The sequence below is a fragment of the Micromys minutus genome, assembly GCF_963924665.1.
Source record: "Micromys minutus genome assembly, chromosome: 25".
In the NCBI taxonomy this organism is placed as follows: domain Eukaryota; kingdom Metazoa; phylum Chordata; class Mammalia; order Rodentia; family Muridae; genus Micromys; species Micromys minutus.
Window position 1 is genome coordinate 31,182,902 of NC_137960.1, and position 22,253 is coordinate 31,205,154.

At 39.0% G+C, this 22,253-nt stretch overlaps 1 protein-coding gene across 1 annotated transcript in view; it reads right to left on the bottom strand.

Annotated features, from left to right (window-relative positions):
- Positions 1–1,236: 1,236 nt before the first annotated feature.
- The window catches only part of SIM1 (SIM bHLH transcription factor 1), a gene marked incomplete at both ends in the record, with an annotated part of 83,119 nt that continues 62,102 nt past the window's right edge, over positions 1,237–22,253 (bottom strand). The window contains 2 exons of the mRNA XM_080938372.1: positions 1,237–1,967; positions 3,174–3,573. Of these exons, the coding sequence (XP_080794498.1) occupies positions 1,237–1,967; positions 3,174–3,573 (1,131 nt within the window). The remainder of the gene's footprint in view (positions 1,968–3,173; positions 3,574–22,253) is intronic.

Consider the following 22,253-nt stretch of genomic DNA (forward strand, 5'->3'; position numbering starts at 1 on the left):
GTCAGACCAGATAACCAAGATGCCCAGACCTTAAGTGATGTATCTGTAAATCTGTGAACCACGAATTAAGTGAAAGCCAAGGTCAGAATGGAGATGGCATACAGTTCACTTCACTTTCTACTGTGCCACATGGACATATGAGCAAGTGTGATGCTTTCTTGGTTTACAGACAGCAAGGAATGTCAACATTTTCCTTGTGGCTCCCCCAAGCACCCTTTGAACCCCTTGTCCTTCTGCCTAAACATTCAAATTAGACTCTCTCCTGAGGCTTCACACTGACTGATACACTGTGCTCTGAAAGGTTTGTAAATGCTTATCCCATTGCCCTACAGTGTCGTTCTGATCTTGCTTGGTGACTTTGGTACTTACCAGCACTTTGTCTGGGCGAACTGATTTAATTTTCGTATTTAGTGTCTTTTGTACGATAGCTGCCAAAATGTTGCTTACCTCCACCTTAAAAGTTGTTTGGAGATTGAGTATCTCTCTGATCTGCTCTGCCCCTTCCTTCACCGAGCCACTTAAAATTAACGTAGACCATATTGTTTATGCATTTCCCAGTGTGACTCAGAAAACCCCTTACTGCTGTGCCAGTGCAGTCCTGGTCTACATCTAACTTGAAAGCAAGTGGAAAACCCACCTTTTCCTTCTTGCTTGTCACGGATCCCAGGTAAAAACCACACATGTGGACCACAGCCAAAACCATTCTCTAATGTATGCCTGAACCCAATGAGTGAAATGATGAAGAAAAAATCAGTTTACAAGACACATCCCATTCTTCCTTAGTTATTCTGAGAACTGGTATTTCTTTGTGATAGAGAAGGAGTAGCCATTTTCTATAGTTCTGCATGAGAAGTGCACATAGCAGTTCGTGAGCAGCAAATGATCTCTGTGTATAAGTTCTACTAGATTGTCACAACACAGTGATTTTAGTCACCAGCCCTGCCATGTGGTACGTATGCTTAATTAGAATTAGTATTTCTCAATTCAAACATGTCAATTAAAGGTCCTCTATAGTATGTGGGCAGTTTCTGTATTCATTTTACCTCATTTACCTGTGTATAACCTTAAATATAGGTGCTAAGTTTTCTTGGATTTCACAGGAACTCATATCAAATGACCCTAAAATTTAACTTAGACTTTCTAACAATCTGTGGCTTGGTAAATGTTGCTAATGGGGTATTAGACTATAAATATGTTTCAGAGACCCTTGAAGAACAAAATATTTTTCAAAAAACATCAACTTCCATTGGTTATGATAACAGATGTTCCCTTGTGTCCTTGTGCTGGGTCTGGCTGCATCCTCAGATGGGAAGTTACATCAAAGTGTGAGCCATTGCAGCCCAAGGAATAGTTTCTAATAGTCTCGCTATCATATAAATGTTCCAGGGCATAGCCAGTTAATGTGTAGGCATGCTTGTCAAAATACTGCCGGTGGGAGCCAAAACAGTTTGGAGAGATGGCAGGATGGTCTCCTGCTGTCTGGTGAGGAGACATCTCTGAATGAAGATAGTCTTTAGCCAGGATTAAACTGGGCTTTGTCATTCGATCAGAACTGGGACTGCTGATCCGAGACAGTGCGGTGGGGCTGTTGTCATAGTCGTTTTCATGAGGGCTGAGCATCTTCCCCTCTCTCTGCTGGATATGGTCACATGGTGACGGGCTGGCAAGAGCAGAGCCGTGGCAGACTTCACCTGCTGGCGTGGGCTGTTGATAGTTTGCAAAACAGAGGGAGTGTTTTTTCCCAGCCCCATTAATGGAAGCCAGTTGGTCTGGAGGGGCTTTCCTTAGCTGTAATCTGTTCTCTTCCTCTTTAATCATCTGCTGGGTAGCTCTTATGAGAGTTTCAATTTTGCTAGGTTCGTGTGGGCTATTCTGATACTGTTCGGTGCGGTATCGGTCACCAGATTCACTGGCTGACCCAGGGTCTGGAGAGCTGACCACACTGTCTTCATCCCAGTGACCTCGACCTACATCACAAACAAATAAAAAGTAGGTGGCGTCAAAATTCACACACACAAGTATTTCTTTCCTAGAAATAAAATCTTGCGTCTTTCACTTTAATGCAATATTGGAAATAGAAACGGGCCTATATGACAGAATATTGGCATTTGTACTAGAATTCAGATGTATGTTGGGTTAATATGTTGTCATAATCAAAACTACAAACACATTACTATCCATAGTAGACTAAGCACGTTCGCTTCAGAGGTAACAATGGGAACTCTGGTTATTTCTGAAACGGAAACATATCTCATTTCTGAAACAGGCTCTTGAATATCGGTATTTTTCTGTAACAACCTGTTCTGAACCAAAGAGAACCAATCTTTGCCCTGGATTTCTGCTACCAGACAACAAAATGTTCCTCGGTGCATAATAGATTGGTTATTATACTAATAGAACTCAGAGGAAAAGAACAGAAAAATGAAAGGCAGCAATAGTAAGAAGATGACATTGTGCAAAGGATCATGGTCTTGCACAGTTTTCATGCTAAGAGCCGGGGGAGCATTGAAAAGACCTTCAGGATGTCACTGACTCTTAATAAATGGGGAGCTTATCAAAGATCCACCTAGACCCACATTTAGAATGACCAGAATAGACTCTTCTTAACACATTTCCTTTGAAGAAAGTAATTACTAAAGTAATTTACTTTGTAATTTACAGAATAATTTAGTTTGAAGAAAGTAGTGCCGATTATCAGAGCCTTAACCCTGGTGTCCGTTTCTATGGGCTAGTGAAGCCGTGCATCTATCTCAAGATGAAAATCCTGGTACTTTCTCTACCTTTTTGCAACTTGGTGTTTTGGTTGTCATAGTGATGGGAGGCAGTTACTGGCAACTGATTCCAAGAAAAGCTAAACCTCTAAGAGCAAAGCCATAATCCACTAAGCAAAGCCTGTCCTTTCCAACATATCAATAGCGCCCTCACTGATAAATAGCTGCCTTGGGAGGATACTGAGGAAAATGACATGGAAAAAACCTAAATGTAACTACAAATTCAACAGATTTGTAAATTATAAGTTATACATTTTATATTTTTTTAAAATGAGAAATGCATTTTGATCTCGTCTGTCATAAATACGTTGACACTACCAAAACAAATACACTTAAGCTGAATGAACTTGGCGTACATTTTACAGCCTCCTGCTGGGAATCTGGTGACCTTCAAGCTCTTACCGTGGATTCTGTGGACAGAGGTGATGTGCGGCATGCTGTTCTCGTAGGCTTCTCTGCTCTCCGGAGAGGCCTTGGTTAGTGGCAAAGCTGCTCGAGAGCCCCACCAGGGATCTCTCCCAGCAGGCGGTGCTCCCAGGAAGTACCTGCCTGCCTCACACCGGCCTCCCTCGCAGGCTTGGGTGTGGAAGTGCCTGTCCTCCACCAGCCTGGAATGATCCAGAGCAAAGCCATAGCAGAGCGAACTTCGGTCGGGGAACTGTCTGTATGCACAGGACAATTCGTGCTGAGAGCCAGGCCTCTCTGGGTCCAGGAGCTGTGGGGAGGCTGTGTCAGTCAGGGGACTTCCACCCCACTGGCTGTCATGGTCAGATTCTGATCTTTCAGTGTGGAATCCCGAATACTGAAACCAAAGGGACAAAGGATAACATCAATAATAAATAAATTAGCTAAACAAAAACAGCCTTCATTTTCTAAATACCAAAGGTCACATAGGCCCAAGGTAGCCAAAATAAGACTCGCTGTATCATTAAGATTCCCACTAACTTTGAACAATTTAATTAGCTAATGCCCATACAGAAAATCCCCTGGCTATTCGAAGAGATAAAAATAATAGCAAACAGCAAAGTCCTAGGAACTGAATGAAGTGACTTACCCCAGGTAGTTCTAATAATCCTTCAGTACAATGGTAGTGTCCCCAATGGTGTTGATAAGGCACAGCGTAAAATAATTGACCAAGACTACAAGGGGGTACTGAAGAACAAAATCATGACTCAAAGCCAAGTTCTTTACCACCACCCAAATGGGCTTGCCCAAATAAGAGCCCAAGAATTTGCTTTTTGTATTTCTTCTTAGAAAAAGAAGATTAAAAAGTAAAGTTTAAGGTACCAGGGTTCTGAGTCTTAATCTTTTTTGTTCAATTCTGTTTATTTGTTCATTTATTTTTTAATTGTATGCAGGGAGGAGGATGGCGCATGGATGTGAATGAGTACCTACAGCAGCCAGAACCTTACACTCCCCTGCAATTGGGAGTTACAGGTGGTTGTAAGGCACCTAACACAGGGATTGGGACTTGAACATCAGTCAGCAACATCCTGTTGACCAATGAGCCTTCTCTCTAGGCCCTGGATAATTTGTGCTAAACTGTTAACTCTGTGTGCCCGGCACATCGTGAGTACAAGGCAGAAGAGCTACTAAAGGCTTCCCCACCTCGGGTACAAGGCAACTTTGACTGCCTTGCCCCATGTAAGCTGGGTTTGTTCACAGTTATGCTTCTGAAGTTCAGTTACATGCAGGGTCATATGGGAGGAAAGCAGGCCATTTGTCTTGGTAGGAATTCTGCTGGTCACCTTCTCTAAACTATAGCATCAGGTATTAAAACAAAAGGTAAAATCCAAGCCAACAGGATGGCTCAGTGGGTAAAATCATTTGCTGCCTAGAGCTATGTTCAATCCCCAAATTCCATAGCAGAAAAAGAGAAGCAACTCCTACATGCTTCCCTTCTAACTTCCACATATATACATGGTAGTACACATTCGATGTGCTATATCCACATTCATACTCACACATGCACAGCCCACCTCTACACATGGGTGAACACAAACATACTTGTAATAATAGTATTTTTATTTTTATAAAACCAAAATATAAGATGTTTCTCAGACCTCCTGAGAAAGGGTGCTCAGTTTCAGGGTCCCCTTAAGTCACTAGAACTGGTAGGATATTAGAGTTCAGGGTACTTACTGGAAGAGACTCTACAAGCTACAAAAGGAGAAAGGTAATCATTTACACAGCCACAAACCATGGCCCGTATGATAGTATCAGCCTACAAGATGTGCTGGTGCAGTGGTGGTACAAGACTCAAAATTGTAGGGAGTCATCACCCCTCTCTGACTGGATTTCAGGTCTTTTACATGAGGTAGAACCCATGCCTGGCACTGCTAGGTGGTTAAGGACCTGAGACTACATAGGCCATGAACCCAGTGGAAAACCAAATACTATCCTTTTGCAACCAAGGCAAGAAAATGATGCCTGATAACATTCTACTATACTGATAGATCTAAGTCTCACTCCACCATCATCTAAGCGTCTTCTTGCAGTAGAAGAGAACTACCAAGAAGACACAGAACTGAACAATGTGCAGATAATAAAAGACTTTGGAGCACTCTGTCCTAAAATGATGTCTTCATTAAACTGTTTCCCTCAAGGATCAGGTATCTATTCAGAAGAGGAAGTGGAAAGATTCTCAGAGCCAAATGTAAGAGATGACTCAGAGGAAACAGCATCTTCTGGCTAGGATGTGGAGAAAGAGGAACTCTCCTCCATTGCTGGTGGGATTGTAGGCTGGTACAAGCACGCCAGAAATCAGTCTGGCGGTTCCTCAGAAAACTGGACATAGTAATACCTAAAGACCCAGCTATACCACTCCTGAGCATATACTCAAAAGAAGCTCCAACATGCCCTACAGTGTTCATGGCAACCTTATTTATAATAGCCAGAAGCTGGGAAGAACCCAGATGTCCTTCAACAAAGGAATAGATACGGAAAATGTGGTAATACATTTATACACAATGGAGTAGTACTCAGCTATTAGAAAAAATGACTTTATAAAATTCCTATGCAAATGGATGGAACTAGATACTATCATCCTGAGTAAAGTAACCCAGTCATAAAAGAACACACATGGTATGCACTTGCTGAGAAGTAGAACTAGCCCAAAAAGCTCAGAATGCCCAAGAAACAATTCACAGACATTATGAAGCTTAAAAAGAAGGAAGGCCAAAAGGTAGATGCCTCAGTCCTTCTTAGAAGGGAGAACAAAATGTTCGTGGGAAGAAATAAAGGGAAAAATAGAAGAGCAGGGATTAGAGAAAAGATCATCCAGAGACTGCCTCACCTGGGGATCTACCACATATGCAGCCACCAAACTCAAGCACTATTGCTGATGCCAAGTAGTGCTTATTGGCAGGAACCTGATATGGCTGCCCCTGCAGAGGATCTGCCAGAGCCATACTGATACAAAGGAGGATGCTTGCAGCTAACCATCAGACTGAACATAAGTACCCCAATGAAGGAGCTAGAGAAAGGACTGAAGGAGCTGAAAGTGTCTGCAACCCCATGGGAAAAACAAAATGATCAACTAACCAAGCCCACCACATCTCACAGGAATTAAAACACCAACCAGTGAGCACACATGGAGAGACCCATGGCTCCAGGTGCATATGCAGCAGAGGATGGCATTTTCTGGGATCAATGGGAGGAGAGGCCTTTGGTTCAGCAAAGGCTCATTTTCCCAGTGTAGGGGAACAACAAGGCGCTGAGGTAGGAGAGGGAGGTTGGGAGAGGGGGCACCTTCATGGAAGCAATGGGAAGAGAAGGGATGAGATTGAGGAACAGGGATAACATCTAAAATGTAAATGCAGAAAATATCCAATTTTTTAAAAGTGGGGGAAAAAAGAAGGGAGAACAAAACACTCATGGGAAGAAATACGAAGTCAAATAGAGGAGCAGGGATTGAAAACACAGATCACTCAGAGACTGTTTCACCTGGGGATCCACCCCATATGCAGTCAAGAAACTCAAGCACTATTACTGATGCCAAGAAGTGCTTACTGGCAGGAGCCTGATATGTCTGCCCCTGCAGAGGCTCTGCCAGAGTCATACAGATACAGTTGAGGTTGCTTGCAGCTAACCATCGGACTGAACACGGGGACACCAATGAAAGAGCTAGAGTGGACTGAAGGAGCTGTAAAGGTCTGCTGAGGTGGAAAAGGGAAGAGCATGGTTGGAAGAGGGAGCACCTTCATGGAAGCAAGGGGAGGGGGCATGGGAGTGGGGGTAAAAGGGATAACGTTTGAAATGTAAATATAGAGAATATCCAATAAAAAGAACAGAAAACAAAAATACCCAGCATCTTCCAGATACAGAGGACTGATGTACTATATACTCATTGACACTGTGGCCACACACACAGCAGTCCTGCATAGGTTCAAGCCAGACAGAGTCCCAGCACTGAGAGGGACACAGTATCCCACTCCCAAGCAAGAAACTATGTATAACTGATACTGAAAAAAAATCATTTTTTCCAGTGCAGTCTTACTGGCTATATTAACCACAGATAAGGGTAGGCTCCTTGCCCAGGAGTACTTGGCTAACACAAAACAAACTCGAGGGTAGATTTTATAGACTTTTTTTCTCATATTACTTATTTGGACTTTTCTTTAATCTTGTTGGTTTTTTGCATTGTTTATATATTTTTGGTTTTGCATTATTTGTGTGTGTGTGCGTGTGTGTGTGTGTGTGTGTGTGTGTGTGTGTGTGTATGTTTCTTGTTTTATTTGTTTTTGTTCATTTGTTTTTTAAAGAGAAAGAAAGGGCATGGAGTCGGGTGTGTGGGGGAAGGTCTGGGAGGAGTTGAGAGAGGGTGAAAATATGATCAGAATAAGGTGTATGGAAAAATGTGTTTTCAATTAAAATAAATAAATACAGAAAAATGGCAAAAAGAAACTCATACAAATGGTAGTATATTAATTTCTGACAGTTAAAAATCCTTAATACTAACCATGATTTAGATAGGAGAGATGCTAAGATAATTTATTGAGAACTTGATATTTGTTTGTTGTATGCTAATATCTAACTACATTTATCACGTGGTCTCCATAACCACTCTAATGCAGATATTAAACATCTCTGTTTAATATGTGAATAAACTGCCCCAATGTTTCGTTCTTGTTTTTCAAAGAACCTGGACTCCAAAGCACAAATCAATACTGTCACTAAAGAAAGTAGACGGTCAGGGAAATAGTTCAGTGGATAAAACGTTTGTCATACAAGAATGAGGACCAGAACTTCTGTAAAGCTCGACTTGCCTCACTGCATATCTGTTATCCCAGCACACACAGAAGCAAACAAGATTCTGTCTCAAGGTAGGAAAAAGGTTCAAACCGACAGCCAAGATTGCCCTCTTATTATGCATTTATCCTGTGGAACACATCTACCTGCACATCTGAACATGCACAAAGTTATACACAAACAAAAAAAGAATAGAAAGAGGTGAGAGAAAACAGAAACTGATGTTGAACACGATGTTATACATTCAGATAGGAAGCACTGTTTTATAGATCCTGGAAGCCCATGGCACACTTTCTCTCCTAGCCCAACAGCAGACTAGCAACACATGAAGAAGTGGGCTCCACTATCTTTGTCACTAGTTGGTTGGACAAATAACCTACGCTGAGTCTTTCACAGGACAAAGCAAAAGTCCCACCTTCTACAGGTCTACCCTGAGCTCCATTCTTCCCTCCTGAATGCAAGCAAGCAACTCAACTCAGGCCACTTGGGAAGAGAGGGTGAGGCACCCGAGCTCTTGTCAGACAACCAAAAGCTATGTTAACAGGGGGTCACACTCAGAACAAATCTGAATGCAAATTCCAAGTTTAAGAATTCCAAGAATTAAGAATGGCCATCCTAATTATTCTTTTGATTATTTCCCAAATGAACGATAAAAGCAATCAGCATTTTCCCTTAAGAAAAAGAAGTAGAACTTGTCTCCTAGCAGGACTGTTCTTGGAAGACACCAAGGCAGCCCGAGTTCTAGTCCCTGTATCACAACTCCCTGCCACAAGCCTATTCTCCTGGACACACCAGTCTCTTCCCACAAGATAACAACAGCAAAGTAAGGATGAAGACCCTGGTCTTCCCCAGCTGAAAAAACTAAATGTGACATTTGTGTCTTCTTCAGCAATGCTTACCTCGGAGAGGTTCTGACATTTCTGCTGTTCCAAGCTAGGAGTTACCCAGACATCACTATAAACTATACCTTTTTTTTTTTTTTTAAGTACTCCAGTCAAGATTTCTGAGCCCTGTTGAGTGGAAAAAGCTTTCCTTGAGTATATATGGGAAAGTAATATCACAGCAGAAAATAGTCTAGTATTGCTCAAGGGGAAAATCCAACAGGAGGCAACCCAGGCAGACATGAATTGCAGACTTCAGCAGCACCTGAGAAAGAATGAATCTGAGAGGAAACCTCTTGTCAATAGCCTGGAAACCACAACAGTAAAGACACTTCACATTGGCTTCTCTCTCTCTCTCTCTCTCTCTCTCTCTCTCTCTCTCTCTCTCTCTCTCTCTCTCTCTCTCTCTCTCTGTCTCTCTCTCTCTGTCTCTCTCTCTCTCTCTCTCTCTCTCTCTGTGTGTGTGTGTGTGTTTGTGTGTTTGTGTGTGTGTGTGTGTTTGTGTGTGTGTGTGTTTGTGTGTTTGTGTGTGTGTGTGTGTGTTTGTGTGTGTGTGTGTGTGTGTGTGTGTGGTTTTGTTTTGTGAGGTAGGGTCTCACTGTATAGCCCTGAATGTCCTAGATGTAAATCAGACTGGTCTGCAATTCAGAGTCCCACCTGCCTCTACCTTCCCAGTGCAGGAATTAATACTTGCACTATCATTCCTAGCCCTAATTTCCTTTTAAAATGAATGGCACTCAATATATGAACATTGTTCTGGATACTAAAGCTCTATTGTTTAACTTGAAATATTTCTTTTTTAATTCTTGAACATTTCTTAGCCATTATTGGATTAGAGCATGTGTCACAACTCAAAGCATCAAGGAACTGGAACATGATTAAGCTTCATGTAAAAACTAGCATGTGGAAAAGCATAGAAATGGAAATGCAAGTATCTGAATAATAAAATCCTACTCAAATAATGCCCAAAAGAAAAACTGCAAGGCATCTCTCTAAATCCAATAAATAATATAAACCAACATCTGGAGCTACACATATAAACCCAAAGTACACACATTCATTGCTGCACGTGGAATTCTGTGCTAACTGGAATTAGAAATCTGACAGGTCCATTTAGAAATGGACCACAAATACCTACCACATGGTTGCGCTGTGCTCAGTGGCACAGAGCTTAAAGTGCATTTAGAATTCCATGGGTTTCACACCCAATTCTGTAATGCTTAAATAAATATTGTTGAAAACTAAATAAAATTTAAATAACAAAATTTAATGAAGGAAACTGAAAATATGATAAAACCGCCTAAAAGAACAGAAATTAAAAGAATTAAAGAGAAAATGGTTGAGATTTTTTTTATGTTTGATAGTTTATGTGAATAATAAAGGAACTAGAACTGTTAAAAACTGGAAAAAAAAAACAAATTAAATAATCTGCCTATCTAACATCAAGATACACTGTATCACTATTAATAAATTTCTAGAGACATTGGTGGTTGGTAGAACCCAGAACTGGAATAAAGTCATGCATGGAGAAATCTGAGTTTACTTCATACTATTCCTATTATTAACCACTGGCTACTGTTATTTGTTTATATACATCTATGGAAACATGTTTCTGTCATATGTAGTTTGTCTCTACCTGCAGCCGACGCTCTGAATAAAGTAGGCTCTTGCCTGAGGCTTCAGTCCTCCTCATGTTTCAACTCTGTTCTCCCAGGCCCCAGTCTACAGCAATGAACAAGGGATCAGACTAACAGAACAATACAGAATCCCCAAAAGCAGGTCCACGAAAGGTCACCAACCTGTGTTTGATGGACTTGTGACCAGCGTAAATGACAATGGAGCAGTATCAAAAGCAAAAGCAAATGAGCCCTAACCTAAGGCATCCGCTGATGGCTACTTAAAAGAACAGGTCTATATGGTGCTGGAGAGATTACGCAGCATTTAGTGATCTTGTAGAACTGGGCTCAGTTTCCAACACTCACGTGGAAGCTCACCACTGCCTCAAACTCCAGTGTCAGAGAACACACTGCTCTTTTCTGCCACCCTGGGTATCAGGCACATATGCGACATATATTGCATGCACACATAGATGCATACACATATAATAAATAAAATAAATATTAAAAAAATAATTATTTACCCTGACTTCCATGTCCACTCCCATTGGTCTCTTCCTTCTAAAATCATTTTTATATAAATAGAACTTACCACATTACCAAATATGAGGTGAACAGTTTACTGGTGTTACTGTATTTTCACAATTCTGTGCCAGTGTCTGTAAATGTGTGTGTGTGTGTGTGTGTGTGTGTGTGTGTATACATGTGCACATGCATATTCATGTGCTTTTCATACCCATTGTAATGAATGTGTGACTGGACTCTTTATCTTCAAAAGCTGAATTCCATAGCCACTAAGTGATGACTTCATCTTCCTTTCTATTCCCCAGCCTTTGGCATCCACCATTCAACTTTCTATCTCTGTGACCTTGACAATTATAACTATCTCAAACATGTCTCTTTGTGACTGGCTTATTTCACTTAGCAAAATGTTTTCAGGTGTATCTGTGTTATAGAATGCGTCATAATTTCCCTACACGTTAAGGTTGTAGAATAGTTGATTGCTTGTTTATATGGCATTTTTACCTGTCACTTCATTTACTGATGATTTGGCCCATTTCCACTTCTATAATAAACATGTATATACAGAGATATCTTATTAAGGCTGAATAACTCCTATATAGAGCTCATTTTGTTGGAGCATTGTGAACAAAAGTGGGGCTGCTAAAATATATGAAAATTTCGCTTTTCATTTTTGAAAAAAAAGGGTTATGCTATTTTCAGAAGAAGCTATAGACATCACACATTCCAGCTAACACAACACACACAAAAGCTCTAACTTTTCTTTACACTCATCAACACTTGCTACCTCCTCTCTGTGTGTATTTGTGTGCATGTATGCATGTCTGTGTGTGCATGCATAAGTGTATGTGTGTACATGTGCAAATTCAAACTCTGGTGTTTACCACACCCATGGTAGTGAAGGCATAGGGCTGCATTTCATTGAGATTTTTATTGGGATTTCTGAAGACTGGTGATCCTGAACTTTGTCATGGATGTATTGACCACTGTACCTCTTCTTTGAAGCAATATTTATTAAAAAATTTTTGCCTATTTAAATGATTGCTTCGTTTTAGTTTGAGTTCTTATTGCAATTTTTTGCTCTTTTTTAATTTTTTGTTTTCAGAGTTTTATACAATCATTTTATAACCAGGCTGTATATATCTAGAATATAGCTCTAATTTTAATAGCCCAAAGCTAGAAACAAACCAGTAATCCTTCAGACTGTGAATGGTTAAGTAAAACATAGTGTATCTCTACCATGAAACATTATTCAACAATAAAAGGGAATGAAGCATTAATACAGACAACAGCAATGTGGATAAATCTCTAAAGAGTTATGCTTAGAGCAGAGAGATCCAACCTTAGGGGGTTGTAAAATTCTAATTATATACCAGTTACAGCCATATATAACATTCTTGATGGCAAGATTAAAAATAAATACAAAAATCTATACGTGCTTGTTAGGGTTTAGGAACAAAAAAGAAGAAAAATCACTGTGACTACTAAAAGGAAAATTTTAAGATCCCTGTGGAGTTAAATGTTTTGTGCCTTGGCACTGACTGTTCTTCCAGAGGTCCTGACTTCATTCCCAGCAATCACATAGTGGCTCACAACCACCTGTAATTGGATCTGATGCTCTTTTCTGGTATGTCCTAAGACACCAATAGTGTATTCACACACATAAAATAAATAAATATTTTTAATCTAATATACATATATTAGATTCTTAATAGATCCTTGCATACATATTAGATTACATGTATATATATATATATATATAAATATATATTTTATATATATATATATATATAAAATGCTACCTTTCATGTAAATGTAGAAGAAACAAAACATGTATATCTTCTAATTTTTGCATAAGGAAACACAAAATGTATAAACTAAAGAACAAGGAAACTTGTTCCTACCAGGAAGGAGAAGAAAGACTGACAAGAAGGAAAATAGGAAGCTAACTTCCAGCACTATCTGCTGAAATGGCCTAGAAGCAATCATATGCCCCCAGGGAATAATAACACTAAATATGTGTATCTTTGTTTCTACATATTATTCTTCTCTAAAGAAGTAGAGATCATTGAAGAAATTACTCCTTCCAGGATTGGGGCAGGTAAGAGGGAATCTGAAATACCTTGGAGAGGCATAAAGTAAGAAAGCACTCAAAAAATAAAATTCTGGAGATGTGTCAAAAACATACAGAAGCCAATTTTAAAGAATTTCCACTGTCAAAATAGAGAAGATTTAAGCAAAGGCAAATAAAAGCAATCGCAGAAGAACTCAGGACACCAAACATTAATGAACTTATGATTAGCAAATAAATGGCTAAACAGTGGTGAGTAGGGCATTCCCCACAGGATGGTGCCAATCAGCTATGTGTGGAAGAAGTATTTAGGTTAGAAAATATACCTGTAACCAACCTAACAAAGATTTCTTTAAGCTTAAATGATTACAGATGAGGAATCAAGAGAGTTTTATGAGGAATTAACAACTTTTAGGGTCTTCATGCATCTAACCAAAGAATTCCTTTTCACTTGAAAAAGATAAAACGTGGTTATGGAGTAGAGAAATCAGATTACACCTTGGCCAGGTGATAAACATTGACATCTTCAAACAACTCAGATGGATGTCAGAGGCCTCCAGGTAGACATAGTCTGGTGATGGTGCTCATAGGAATACTTCAGAGGTAATTGAAGGGAACAGTGGAGATGTAGCATAAACTCAAAAAAAAAAAAAAATACATAAAGCAACTGTGCTTTATCCTCTAAAACTGACAATAACATAGAAGAAAAGTAGCAAAAACAAGGATCAATTTAAGTAAAAACACTATAATGTGCAACATCTATTCGCAATATAAAGTCCTGGATAAGAATATGTACAGCCGGGAAACTGCAGACACTGGCAAATAACACTGCCTTAGCCTTTGTAATATGAGGCTAAGTATTTTACTACTGCGAGTGTCCTCAGACTGAAGTTAACTGGAGGAATATCCATGTCCAGATGAAATACACAAATACCAAGATTTAGGTAAGATGCCATCATGTAAGTCATGGTAGAGAAAATTGAGGAGACAATTAAGTATTGGGAATGAAAACACTATATGTGGATAAGCTATAATAGCACCATTAGTTTTAAGTATGCAATAATTTCAAAATAAATATTTGAAAATTCAAAAGAAAAAACCATGTCTTATCTCTATAAAATGATTTGAAACAAAGCCCTTTGTAAAAATACATTTTTTTCTTGAATAGAATCTTGCTCTAACAAACCTTAAACTTAATTGTTCAAAATCTTCATTCTCATTAATGGCTATGATCATTGATCAAAAAAAAGACAATTCAAGGGGCTGCAGAGACAGCTCAGCGGTTAGAGCAGTGACTCCTCTTCCAGAGGCCCTGAGTTCACTTCCCAGCAACCACATGATGACTCACAACCATCTGTAATGGGATCCAGTGTCCTCTTCTGGTGTGTCTGAAGACGGCAACAGTCTAATCACATACCAAAGCAGCAGCAGCAACAACAACAACACCCAAACAAACAGAAAAAGACAATTCAAGTTTATCAGATGAGAGTTTGAGTAGAAACAAGGGTTGATCTATCACAATGTGATGTGACTTATATGACTTATACAGGAGATCTCTATCCCCAGCAGCACAGAATGCTTCACAGGACTGCAGTAAGAATCAGGGGTGAGAACTGGAGAAATAGCTCAGCAGTTAAGAGCACTGACTGCTCTTCCAGAGGTCCTCAGTTCAATTCCCAGCAATGACACAGTGGCTTACAACCATCTTAATAGGGTCCAATGCCCTCTTCTGTTGTGTCCAATAGCTGCAGTGTACTCATATAAATAAAATAAATAAATCTAAAAAAATGCAAGATCATGCCTTTAACCACAGCAGTCTGGAGGCAGAGGTAAAAGAAATCTCTGTAAGCATCTGATCTATATAGTGAGTTCCAGGTCATTTGGGTATAAAACAAACAAACAGCATCCTCCTATAAAGCTGCCTTATCTAGAAGCGGCATTTTCATTGTACTAAGTACATTACAGACATATAAAAGATTAGAATATGCATTCCCAACTGCAAAAGGAAGTCAGACAACTACCGAATCTCTACACAGTCTTCTTCCACATACCCCTCCTTTTCTTGCCACAGTGTCCTTTGCTCCCAATATTTCTCAACTTGCGCACTAATAAAAGCCTAGAGACACATTACAAGGATAGAGAAGAGGCATAGCATATGTAGTGGTTTGAATTATATTGGCCTGCTTATCGTATTTGCATGCTTGGTCCCAGTTGATGAACAGTCATGAAAGGATTAGAAGCCCACTCATAGTCTTTCTCTCTCTCTCTCTCTCTCTCTCTCTCTCTCTCTCTCTCTCTCTCTCTCTCTCTCTCTCTCTCTCTCTCTCTCTCTCTCTCTCTCGCCTGTGGATAAGAATGCAAAGCTGCCATCTGCTTCGTCAGCAACACAACCCCTGTATACTGCCATATTTCCTGTGATGTTGATGATGGAATAAATCTCTGAAAATGTAAGTAAGCCCCACGATTAAAGGTTTTCCTTTATAAGAGTAGTCTTGGTCATGTTGTGTTATGGTAAACACTAAAAAATAGAAACCTTTTATCCCATAATACTGCCAGCACCAGTAGAGCCACATGGCACTACGGGGCATCTTTATCTCAGCGGCTCCACTCCTCGCCCAAGTACACACAGACCCCGGCTTCCTTTGACCCAGGAGGTCTGCAACGCCCGCCCTGGCTGCTTCTGACCCGGCTGCTTCTCTACCAGCCGAGAACTTAGCTCACATTCCCCAAAGCCCAGTAAAATCATGACTCAACAATCAATAACTTATCAAACAGATTTATATGTTAGATTCTCAATCCACAATTCCTCCACACGATAAGCTTACAACCAATTGACAAAGATATAAACCTCCTACCTAGATAAGATAAACTAACCTATAGAAAGCCATCCCTTAGAAAGCTCACAAAACTACTGATGGCTACTCAGAGCCGCGTGGACAGAGATAGGTAATGTTAGTCGTTCATCTTGAATCTCCCTCTTCTCCTCCCCACCTCCTCCTTCCTAGGCTTTTCCCCACCTACCCTTCCTTCTCATCCAATGATAGGCTTCACCATCCTACAATGGTATCCATTCACTGTCATAGGACAGTGACTAAGAGAGGAAGGACTGAGAATCATACCTTCATGGGGTCACATACCAGCTTACGGATGATTCCCCTAGCCATTCTTGGTATCTATACATCATCAAGTAGAAGCATGATTTATGAACTACTGGGCATCTATCTTCTTTTGTTTGAAGAGTAGCATTACGTCATCTTTTAACATAAATCTGAGCATCTAAATGATTGAATTTCCTATTTTAATTAGTTTACATCAATCAGAAAAAGTTCACTGAGAATTAATTTTGGGTTAATTTTACTGGAATGTCTATTTTCATTTTTTAGAAACATATTGTCATTCTGGGTACACTACATCTTAATTAACCCCAGACTTTTTAATTTTCAAAACAAGCATTCATATTTTCACATTTAAAAACAAGTTGAATGAAGAAAACCCGTGTTCTCTTGAAATAGGAAACCATATGCCACCACCGGCTCCCCTTTGGGATTCAGCTCAAGAAAGAATTATTTCTTCCAGAAGAGGCTGTGTCTCACAAGGTTACAGGTCCAAGTTATCAGTTTAGTCTTGTGTGCACCCAATGAAAACTATTTACAATGAAGTCTGCTGGCTGATCTGGAAAGTGTCACCTGTTCCTTTTAAACGTATTCACGTTAGTATAGACACAGTGATGCAGACAATAACCTTACTATGTGATAAATGACAAGCACCCAAATAGGGAGAAAAAGAGCTGAAAAGGGGAGAACCAAAGCTTCTCCGTTGATAATTTGAGTTGCTGCAGTAGGTAGATTAATTCTGATTTAGAAACCACATACTCTGATTTGCATGTGTTAAGTAATGCCCATTATAATAGCTGCTAATAATTAAGGTATTTTTAATCATATTTGTCATTAATCATATTGTCATATAAATATGGCTTGAACAATTAGTATATGCCCAAGGTGACATAATCATGATGTTTAAGAGAGAAGGAGAAATATCATAATCCCCTGTCTACTAACACCTTAGATACACAAAGATTTTTTTTTAAGTAGCAATGCCCTTCCCCATTCCTTTAATGTTTATACAAAAGGGACAATTTTCAATTGGTACACCCTACTAAGTGATTGTCACACTCCTTGGTGGTTTCCCACCATCACTAACACTCTCAAAAAGTTACACCCACAGATACTTTCTGTGCTATCAATACTAAAACACAGTCAGTTTCCACAGCATCTTCCAGACAAGTGCTCTGCAATCCAGCTCAGGAAAAAAATGCCAGGTGGTCCAATCACAGACGTTACAGTTATCACTTTTATCCTGGCAGCTCATTGAGGGTTTTATCATTTCTAGCTGTAAAACGTATTAAGAGACCCTCTGATGGTGAGGTTCTGTTTTCCATGAAAAACTAACACTATCAGGCATAAGCCGCTTTCTTCTTGATTTGTGTCTGAATCATGAGAAAGAGGGGAGAAAAAAATCACAGATGCAGACTGCATTGTATTGAGAACATATGCATGCTTTTAAATCACTTTTATCTTAGTTTTACTAATGTAACCCTGAAACATAAAATATGTAAGTTTTCTCATTCACTGTTATGGGAAGAGCAGATGGTGGAAGAGTTCGATTAAAGTGGTACAGCATGTCCATTGGAATAAGCCCGCTGCTTGGGATGCTTCTTAGACAGGAGTCCCGTTTACTCTAAGGAATGGCTGTGGCTTGCACAGATAAGGAATGCTAGAGGTGTTCTTGGGGATGAGGGACAAACAATTAATTGTAATTGAAAGAAATACTAAGCGTGCAGCAGTTTCTACATTCCTGATACCCTTCTAGACAAATCTTGATACCGCTGCTTCAACTATAAATTATTGTTATAAGAATAAACAAGAATTCTGCATAAAATATATACCTATATAGGTTAAGTGTAATGTGATTGCTATATAAATGTTACAAATACTTAGCTTTGGAAAGATCCCTCTGAGAAATTATTTAACTTATCATATGGTTCCAAAGATATGTTTTAAATGTTTTTTATGGAAAAAAATAGGAAGCAGCCTTCCAGCCTGCGACTTCCACTGGGGCAGATAATCAGCAAGTCTGCTCCTGTGAAGACTCCACAGTCTGAAGGCCTCCTAGGGTATATGCTGCACCCAGGGCAACCAGGTAAGAGACCTTTCCAAATAACTTCAGCAGATGGGGCCCCTCAGGATTCCAGCAGAATCTGGACCAATCCACTCTGCTTGAACTCCACCTCCCTTCTAGCCTCAGCCTTCCACCAGGGCAGATCATCAGCAAGTCTGCCCCTCTGAAGACCCCTCCGATTGAAGGTATCCCAGGAGATCAGCTGCAGCCACAGCAACAGGTCTCCCGGGAAACTTACTGCAACCTAGGGACACAGGAGGCAAGCTCCAGACAGAGATACCCAAGATATTAAACATCAGAAATAACCAGATGGTGAGAGGCAAGCATAAGACCACAAGCAACAGAAGCCAATATACTTTGGCATCAGCAAAACCCAGTTCTCCTGTCACAGCAAGCCATAGATACCCCAACACACCTGAAAACCATGATGCTGACCTAAAATCCTATCTCATGAAGATAATAGAGTCCTTTAAGAAGGCTATAGGTAACTCACTGAAAAAAATACAGGAAAACATAAGTAAACATGTAAAGGCCCTTAAAGAGAAAACAAATAAATCCCTTAAAGAAACACCATAAAACACAATCAAGTAGGTAAAGGAGTTTAACAAAGCAGTCCAAGACTTAAAGGTAACAGTGGAAACAATAATGAAATCACAAATGGAGGCAAACCTGAGGTTGGGAACTACAAATGCAAGTATCAAAAACAAAATACAAAAGATAGAAGAAAGAATCTCAGGCATAGAAGATACCTAGAAAGATATTGGCACAACAGTCGAAGAAAATTGAAAATATAAAAACTACTAACCCAAAACATCCAGGAAATCCAGGACACAATGAAAAGACTAGACCTAAGAATAATAATAATAGAAGAGAAAAAAAGATTCACAGCTCAGAGGACTAGAAACAGTTTTGAACAAAATCATAGAAGAAAACTTCCATAACCTAAAGAAAGAGATGGCCATAAACGTATAAGAACACCAAACAGATTGAAGCAGGAAAGAAATTTCTCCCATCACATAATAATTAAAACACTAAATGCACAAAACAAAAAAAAAAGAATATTAAAAGCTGCAAGGGGAAACGGCCAGGTAATATATAAAGGCAGACCTATTAGAATTACATCAGACTTCTCAACAGAGACCCTAGAAGCCAGAAGTTCCTAGATAGAAATCAAACAGACCCTAAAAGAACGTCAATGCCATCCCAAGATCCTATACCCTGCAAAACTCTCAGTCATCATAGATGGAAAAACTGAAATAGTTATTGACAAAACTAAATTTAAACACTATCTATCTACCAAACCAGCCCTAGAGAGGATTCTAGAAGGAAAACTCCAACAATAGGAGGATATATATACACCAAAGGGAGAAAAACCAAGAAATTAATCATCTCACAACAAAACCAAAAGGAGAGAATCACATGGACATAATGCCACCTACAAAAACAAACATAACAAGAACTAACAATCATCTCAATATCAATGGATTCAATTTCCCAACAAAAGAGACATAAGCTAATAGACTGGATATGCAAGCAGGATCCAGAATTTTGCTGCATACAAAAAAGACACCTCAATGATAAAACAGACACTACCTCAGATTTAAAGGCTAGAAAAAGGTCTTCCAAGCAAATGATCCCAAAAAACAAGTAGGAGTTGCCATTGTAATATCCAATAAAATAAATTTTCAGCCAAAACTTAGCAAACAAGTTGGGGAAGGATACTTCATATTCATCAAGGCACCCACATTCACAAAAGAAACTCTACTAAAGCTCAAACCATACACTGAACCCCACACAATACTAGTCAGAGACTTCAACTCCTACTCTCACCAATAGGCAGGTTATTGGAACAGAAATTAAGCAGAGACACCATGAAACAAAAAGAGGTTATGAACCAAATGGATTTAACAGATATATACAGAACATTCCACCCTAAAACTAAAGAATATACCTTCTTTTCAGCACTTCATGGTACCTTCTCTAAAATTACCCATACAATTGGTCATAAGACAAACCTCAACAGATAAAAGAAAATTGAAAATAATCCCATGCATCCTATCAAATCACCATGATTAAGCCTAGAGTTAAATAACAACAAAAACAACAGAAACTGAACAACTATCTACTCAATGAAAACTTGGTCAGGGTAGAAATAAAGAACTTAAAGACTTCCAAGAATTCAATTAAAACAAAGGTACAGCATACCCAAACTTATGGGACACAGTAAAAGCAGTGCTAAGAGGAAAATTCATAGCAGTAAGTGCCCTGGCAAAGAACTGGAGAGATCCCACACTTGCAACTTAATAGCACATTTGAGTCCTAGAACAAAAAGAATCAAGGACACCAAAGAGGAGTAGAGGGCAGGAAATAATCAAACTCAGGGCCACAGTTGACTAAATAGAAACAAAGAGAATGATACAAAGAATCAACAAAACCAAAAGCTGGTTCTTAGACAAAGTCAACAAGATTAAAAAAAAAAAAAAACCCTAAGTCAAACAAAATAAAGAACACAGAGATAATATTCAAATTAACAAAATGAGAAATAAAAACAGAAAATGAAGAAATTCAAGAAAGTATCATCCTTCTATAAAAGCCTATACTCAACGACACTGGAAAACCCTAATGAAATGGATAATTTTCTAGACAGATACTACATATCAAACTTAAATCAAAGCAGCTAAACTAAACTATCTAAACAGTCCCATATCACCTAAGGTAGTAGAAGAAGTCACTAAAAACCTCCCAAACAAGCAAACAAACAAAAATAACAGGGCCAAATGGATGTAGCATAGAATTCTAACAGACCATCAAAGAAAAGCTAATACTAACACACACAAAATTTTTCCATAAAATAGAAACAGAGGGAACACTACCCAATTCATTCTATTAAGCCACAGTTACTCTCACACCTAAACCACACAAAGACACAACAAAGGAACAGAATTTCAGACCAATTTTGCTTATTATTATCAATTATGAATATGGATGCAAAAATATGCAATAAACTCTTGCAAACCGAATCCAAGAACACATCAAAGCCATCATACTCCACAACCAAGTAGGCTTCATTCCAGGGGTGCAAGGTTGGTCCAACTTATGAAAATCTATTAACATATATAATATACACTATATAAACAAACTCAAAGAAAAAATTCACATGATCATTTCATTAGATGCTGGAAAGGCATTTGACAAAATTCAACACCCCTTAATGTTAAAAGTATTGGAGAGATCAGGAATTATAGGCCCATACCTAAACATATTAAAAGCAATATACAGCAAGCCAATAGCCAATACCAAATTCAATGGAGAGATACTTGAAACAATCCCACTAAAATCAGGGACAAGACAGGGATGCCCACTCTCCCCATATCTATTCAAAATAGTTTCAGCTAGAGCAATAAGACAACAAAAGGAGATCTAGGGGACACAAATTGGCAAAGAAGAAATCAATATATCACTATTTGCAGATTATATGATCGTACACATAAGCAACCCAATAATTCTACCAGATAACTTCTACAGCTGATAAACAATGTCAACAAAGTGGCTGGATATAAAATTAACTCAAACAAGTCAGTAGCCTTTCATTATATAAATTATAAATGGGTAAAGAAAGAAAATAGGGAATCAACACTCTTCCCAATAGTCCCAAATAATATAGAATATCTTGGTGTAACATTAATCAAACAAGTGAAAAATCTGTATAACATTAACTTCAAGTCTCTCAAGAAAGAAAGCAAAGAAAACCTCAGAAAATATAGAGATCTTTCATGCTCATGGATTGGTTGGATTAACATAGTAAGAATGGCCATCCTATGAAAAGCAATCTACACATTCAAACCTATCCCCCAGCACAATTCCAACACAATTCTTCACAGACATGGAAAGAGAGATTTTCACTTTCATATGGGAAAAAAAACAGGATAGCAAAAAGAATTCTCAACAATAAAAGAACTTCTGG